Source organism: Myotis brandtii, unplaced genomic scaffold (assembly GCF_000412655.1).
Source record: "Myotis brandtii unplaced genomic scaffold, ASM41265v1 scaffold2968, whole genome shotgun sequence".
Taxonomy (NCBI): Eukaryota; Metazoa; Chordata; class Mammalia; order Chiroptera; family Vespertilionidae; genus Myotis; species Myotis brandtii.
In genome coordinates this window covers 33,228-40,307 of record NW_005361345.1, presented here as the reverse complement: position 1 = coordinate 40,307, position 7,080 = coordinate 33,228, and the positions used below count along the sequence as shown (strand labels likewise).

Below are 7,080 nucleotides of genomic sequence, written 5' to 3'. Positions count from 1 at the left end.
ATCCCTTCATGTTGATGAAGCTTTTCATGTGTGCTTCTGCGTTGCTCAAATGGTCGTGCCATGGAAGAGGAGAAAGAAGGGTGATTGCTTTTTGTTGGAATTTTCTCTGTGAGTACAGAAACTTCTTGCAAAAATTGGAAATAGATTTTTCCCCCTCAAAACAATGCTCAGTTCACTAGGAGATTAAGGGGCTGGCTGTTTCCTGGCATTAGAGCTATACTGAGGGTAGGTCAGTGACACCACATCTTCAGACAGTTTGTTACCTAGGCTCACTCACCACTCATTCATTCAGCAGGTATTTACTAAAACCTGCCTATGCGTGCCAATGAGCTTGATCCTGTGAGAAAGACAAAAATGAATGTAACCTGAGCTTTATATTCGAGGATCTGGGCTAGCTGAGAGGAGAGATAAGTCCAACATAACTAACTCTATGCCAGGTAGAAGAGGGCATCAGAAGAAGAAGTGGGGGCTCAGAGGAGGTAGTAGAATCAGCCTTTCACATCAGGTGGTTGGCTTACTAGGAAAATTAGATCCCCAGATTATTATCTGGTGATGAGCGATCTCTCATAAGCATCAGGTCTATATAGGTGTTTTCCCGACTGTGTGTCAGGCATCTCAGACTGAACATGTTTCAAACAGATCTCATCATTCCTGGTCACCTCCCTCCTTCCCCCACCACACGCCTACTGCTGTTCCAGTGTCCCCTGTTTCAGGGACTAGCATCAAGGCTCCCCTGCCCCTTCGGCTCCTAATGGTCCGAGCCAGAGACCCAGGGTGAATCATCTCTGACTCGCCCCTCTCCCTCACCTCTACATCCAGGCTTATTGATGCTTCCTCCTGAACCTTTCTCATATCTGTCCACCTCTCTCCACCCTTATTGCCATTTCTCCAGGCCAGGCTACCATCATCTCATGCTTTGTTTACTGCAACAGCCTCTGAGCTTATTCCCCTGCCTCGCTTCAACACATCTCCTGCTACCAGGAAGTGCTTGCTGGCATTAAATCTGTTCATAGGGCTCCCTTCATTCATCCTTTGCTGCCCTTGAGACAGAAACCAGATTCCCTCACGTAGCTGGTCTGGCCCTGTTTTTCTCACCAGCCCCATCTCTTTTCACAACCCCCTTGCCGTTCTTTCCACTTAAAAACATGCTATGGTTTCTCATGCCACAAGGCCTTTGCCTACAACAAGCCCTTCCTTGCTACCCTCTTCACTTCGGTTACTCCTATTCTCCCCAAGGTCCCAGCTGGGACTCTGCCTCCTCTAGGAATCCTTCCTTAAGCTCCCAAGCCTCTTTAGGTGCCCAGGCCTCTCTTCTTAGGGCTCATTCATGTCTCTGCCTCTTCCTCTGTGCTATATTACAAGTCCTGGAAGACCAGGGCCATGTCGGAGGGCTTTGCTTCCTACCGCCTTGTGCAAAGAAGATGCTCAATAAATAGTTGCTAAGTGGAATTCAGTATAAATATAAGTTGCAATATTATCGTTTCATTCATTGAATGCCTGAATCATAAATTCACCCAACCTCAGTTGTTTTCTCAGATCAAGCTTAAAAATGGGTGTGAGGGTGAACAAGAAGAATAACCATTATTAGAGTAGCTAATATTCGTTGAGTGCTCAGTATGTTCTAAGTGCTTTATGGTATTAACTCATTTAATGATCACGGCTCTATGAGGTCGATATTTTTTATTATCCCTGTTTCACAGATGGAGAAACTGAGATACACAGAGATTAACGAACATGCCTAATGTCACCCAGCTAGTAAGTGGTGACATCAGGTTTGAAGCCAACCATACACTGTGGAATATGGTTAGTTCTTTCAGAAAGATAGTAAGTAGGACTGAACATGAGGTGCTCATTGGGCTGAAGATGGTAAGTCCCCAGATGGAAGACAGTGACATGCGCTCACAACTTTTAAGCTATGAGGCCAAGTGGAGTGATTAATCCAGAATTTAAAACTCTAAAGAACATTTGTTTCAGTTGTATATTCACTTTTTTTTCGGCCAGTAAAACTCAGTTATGAAAGGCATTATAGTGTCTAGGGATGAGACTTCTCTGAGTGTGAAATCTTGCTTCTGCTGTGAGACCTCAGAGGTGTTGCTTGCCTTCTCTGTGCCTCTCCTCATCTGGAAAATGGGGATAGTAATGGTGGTACTTCCTGCAGAGGGTTGTGGTGATAATTAAATGGGTTGATAACATGTAAGGCCTTAGAATGGTGCCTAGCACATGGTACTTGCTCGTAAACATTATCCTCATTATTATTTGTTTTTCCATCATTTAGTCAACAATGGTTTTTGAACGCAGGTCCTTCCTACACATTCAGTCTTACTGCACTGCTTCTTGGGCACAGATGAGCTCCCCTGTTTTATTTCATTCTTCTTCCCACAGATACTGAGGATTTTTCAGTGTTGCCTCCTTTTCAGGGCCATCGTCTCCTCCTGTGCCCCGGATTTCCTCCCCAAAGACCCTTCCGCACAGTAAGTTCTAGCTTACCCTCCGAGATAAGCTCACAGTCCGTTTTCCATCCTTCCAAGTCAATTTGTTACCAAGTGCTACAGGAAATAAAAGACCAGGTTAACCTAAATGACAAGCGGTGAGAAAACTGAGAATGAAGTGAAATATCATACATCATTTCTCGTATATACAAAGATAATTATTTCCCCCCCTGAGGAGATATCGATGTAAAAAAGTTAAGGTATAAAGCATTATAGGGACTCTCAGAGGAGTTGGTGTTAAGGATGGGGTGTGATGCCAGAACCAAGAGCCAGCTAGTGACCAGTGTCATGTCTCCAGCCTGCAGCCCGTATACTTTCCCCTACATCTTAGAGACCTGTGGGCAGGACTTCTGTGGAGTCTCTCACCCCTGGATGTATGCTTCACCTGCTGCTGTGAAGCACAATAGGATATCGTTGTCATTCAGTCAACTTTATGCCAGGGCTTCGTTATATTCCTTAGTGACTTAACCATTGATTAAGCGTGGATGTCTCTGCCGCCCCCAGACAAGCTGTCTCATAACAAAGCCCGAGACAAAGCACATGTTTAAAGTGAAGCTGTGGTTCAGTCAACAAACAAGCATCCACATTACCCCTTTCCATTCTTCGGTGTGAGGAGGATGGAGGGACAAATACCTGTTCAAAGATGAAAGAACTAGAAGATAGAGTTGCTGACGTCAAGGAATTTAGAAGAAGGAGCAGATGGCTCCAGACCAGGCTAGAATGACTGAGGTTGGGAGATAGTCAAGAGGGGGTGGGCTGTCGGGGGGAGGATGGAGGGACAAATACCTGTTCAAAGATGAAAGGATTATAAGGTGGAGTTGCTGACGTCAAGGAATTTAGAAGAAGGAGCAGTTGGCTCCAGACCAGGCTAGAGTGACTAAGGAGGTTGGGAGATAGTCAAGAGGGGGTGGGCTGTTGGGAATGGTGGGGGTTTGTAGGTGAGAAAGAGGCCAACATTCCAGGCATTAAGCCAGTGGTTCTCAACCTTCTGGCCCTTTAAATACAGCTCCTCATGTTGTGACCCAACCATAAAGTGATTTTTGTTGCTATTTCATAACTGTAATGTTGCTACTGTTATGAATCGTAATGTAAATATCTGATATGCAGGATGGTCTTAGGTGACCCCTGTGAAAGGGTCGTTCGACCACCAAAGGGGTCGCGACCCACAGGTTGAGAACCACTGCATTAAGCAGAGATTGTGGTGTTGTCTCCAGTGAGGAGACCTGGCTAACCACAGCAGAAGTGGAAGGGAAGTAAACAGCTGAAGGAACAGCAGGTTTGGGAGACCAGGAAAGGAGACTCAACCTGGGTGTCTCCCGGGTGGGCTTGAGGGGGATGAGCGTGGTACACAGTGGCTGAGTGTTGGATGAGTGAAGATCTAGCTTACCCTTTTTAGTAGAGAAATCAATGTCTATAATTCTGAGTAATGTATATCACTTTTATATACATTTGCTTTCCCAAACTCTTTTTATTTTGTAGAAGTTGTCCTTTCTCCCTTGCTCTACGACTGCAGCCTTGCCAATGGACCTTGTTGGTTTTGGTTATGCAGCCTTTGTGACATTTGGAAGTATTGTGGGATATAAGCGGAGAGGTAAGCCCTTTTCATCAGCATGCCTTGGTGGGGGCTGCTGATTGTTCGAGGAGCAGCGGGGGGCCTGGAAGTAGGACAAGAAGCTAAAGATGTCCTAGAGGTGGCTGGGGACCAGCAGTGGAAGGGATTCCTGGATGGAAGGGATTCCTGGATGAAAGGGGGTTATAGGGGACTGGGCATATAGAGCATTCAACCTGGGGGTTCTGGGTCCCCCTTCATTATAAAAATTTCATTTTACCTGTCATTATCAATTGCATAACTAATTGATTTAACCTCCTCAGGACTGCTCACTTATTAGCAATTGAGGAAATTTTTTGTTTACATAGTCATAGTGTCAGAAACTGAATTATGTTGATATCGTGTGTTGCAAAGGGAAATTCATTGACTACTTAAATATCATATCTCAAGTTATCTCTCCATCTCTGTCTAAAAGAAGAAAAAAACCCAGTTGATAAATTAAAGGGTTTTCATGGAGAACAATGAAAGGTCAGGTTTTATATTTTACTTTGTTTTAAGGTAGAAGCATTTATAGTCATGGTGTCTCATATTTTCCTTATGTTTTTGTGAAATTGTTTTAATGAAGTATATTTTAAAGATGCTGTATTTCTGGCAGTGGTGGACTTGAGTTTGGGTGAAAAAGCCAGGTCTACGCAGTTATCAGGTTACTTCCTTTCTTAGAGATTGATGAGAAGTCCAAGGCCAGAGCACAGTTCCCCCGGGGGACTGAGGGCCTGGCAGGTGAGAACAGGTCTCTGCTGGGATTCCTGAGAGCCTGAAATTCACCTGAGGTTTTTGTTGTTCGTATTTTCTCTCCCAATATGTACAGCACTGTGGATATGCATTTGATGGGAGAATAATGATGGCACCAAATTAAGACCTGCAAACAACTACATAAAAGTTGATGTTTCATAATCTACTTTAAAGAGCACTCCGTGTAAAATCCTAATAGGATTGTTATTGAAAAAATGTTTTCATTGTCAAAGACATGTTTAAATAACCTCTACTACAGAATAGGAAAGATCATCTGGACATTTTTGCCTGACTTTAAGAGGGGTGGGAAGAAGGAAGTGTGTGTGTGTGTGTGTGTGTGTGTGTGTGTGTGTGTGCGCGCGCGCGCGCGTGCGCGCGCGCACGGGGTTGGGGAGGAGAGAAAGGGAGGGGATTACTTTACTATTCTAGCCCAAATCTCATCAGGAACATATGCAATCACATTAGCTGTAAGGTCTCTGATTTCAGGGGGTTCTTTGGCCTCCTGCAAGAGCCCCCACTAAGTGATCCTGGAAGCCCCTGAGGGTACTATATGTTCACAAGGAAGCCCACTCTTGTGTTAAGAGAATAACCACAGAATCATGCATTCCTGAGTTCTGCTCTTGACACTGCCACTTACTAGCCTTCATACTCTTATACGTTGTTTTAACTTCTGGGCTTCAATTCTTCATTTGTAAGTGAATCTGTTAGGATTAAATAAAATATTCTCCCTAACCATATTCTTATCCGACTTCCGCTTGACCCAATGACAGGGAGCACCCAGGCGTGCATTTCATCCGTATTTAGCTAATGCTGCCTGGTACTGTTTGGGGCACTAGGAAGACAGCAGTGAGCAAAAAAGACATGGCGCTCACAAGTGAGTGGGGGAGACTGACATTAAATATCCGATGACCATCAATGGGAGACTCTAAAGGGGGCCCTCATTCAGAAGGATGGGTCAGAGAAGGCATCTCTGAGGAACTAACACTGGAGATGACATCCGAAGGTTAGCTGTAGTTGATCAGGTGAACAGTGCAGGGAAGGGCAGTCCAGGCAAGGAACAGCATGTGTGAAAGCCATGAGGAATAGAGTTTGGCATATTCAGCGAACTGAAAGAAGGCCAGAGCTCCAATAATAGAGAAAACTTGGGGTTTTCCTAAGTGTAGTGGGAAGCCAGAGGGTCTTTAATTAGAGGAGTGATCTGTCCAGTGTATGTTTTTAAAAGTTCATGTTACTGTGTTTAGAGGATAGCTTTGAGGAGGGGGCGGGGTGTTGGGGGTGCAATGAAAAATTTAATACTATATGTAACTGTAACATTCTAAGCCTTTATGTATGTGACATAGATGATATTATTAACCCTGTTTTGCAATTGTCAAAACTCAGAGAGGCCAAGTGACTTAGCCAAAGTCCTTCAGGCAATAAGTAAAAGAGTTTAGACTAGAACCTAGGGCATTTGGCTTCTCATTCAGGATGCTGTTGCAACTGAGGTGTGTGTGTGTGAGTGTGTGTATGTGTGTGTGTGTGTGTGTGTGTGTGAGAGAGAGAGAGAGAGAGAGATTCTTAATCTGAATTGCAATCTGAATTCCTATGGATATTTAAAAAGTAGAGCTACCGTGACCCTACTCCTAGGGATTCCAATTCAGCAGATTCTCAATAGAGTGAATTCCATGAAGCAGGGCAGTGTGTGTCTTGTTTAGTGTCACCGGCACGGAGCCCAGCGCACAGAAAGTGCTCAGTGTTGGTGCAGTGAGGGGACAGGTTGGGGGCTGGCAGGCTGCGTCAGTGTCCTGGTTCTTCGAGTTTCTCAGTGTAGTCACCATTCATCCCTGAGTCCTGGCATCTTGAGGCTGGAAGGTTTCTTAATTATTCAGGATAGAGCCAGCACTTGGTTTGCATAGCACTTCTCTCTCTACCCCTATAAGCTAAAAATGCCTCTGCATCTTATTTTTATCATCACAACCTCACAGTAAAGAGATGGAGACAAGGAGAATAGGGATAAAAAAGAGAGGGACATAAGTCAACCGGTTGCCCCAGGTCATGCAGTCAATGTCAAAACCACTACTACAAAGCAGACTCTCTTATTCCCTCAAATGAGTTGGGATTCGGCATGAAACAGTCATTTCTTACAAACTATCCACAAATAAGCCTGTATTCAGTTTGGCTACGTCCAGTTGCGATGCCCAAGTAGAAATACACTGGAAGGTGAATGTATCATACTTGACATAATTCACTTTCTGATTCTCTTTCTGTGCC

At 44.5% G+C, this 7,080-nt stretch overlaps 1 protein-coding gene across 2 annotated transcripts in view; it reads left to right on the top strand.

Moving 5' to 3' along the window:
• The window catches only part of TMEM14A (transmembrane protein 14A), a 10,826-nt gene that overhangs the window by 735 nt on the left and 3,011 nt on the right, over positions 1-7,080 (top strand). For both annotated transcript variants that reach the window (XM_005869479.2, XM_005869478.2), the window contains exons 2-3: positions 2,383-2,471; positions 3,969-4,080. In XM_005869479.2, the coding sequence (XP_005869541.1) occupies positions 4,011-4,080 (70 nt within the window). In that variant the 5' untranslated portion in view covers positions 2,383-2,471; positions 3,969-4,010. The remainder of the gene's footprint in view (positions 1-2,382; positions 2,472-3,968; positions 4,081-7,080) is intronic.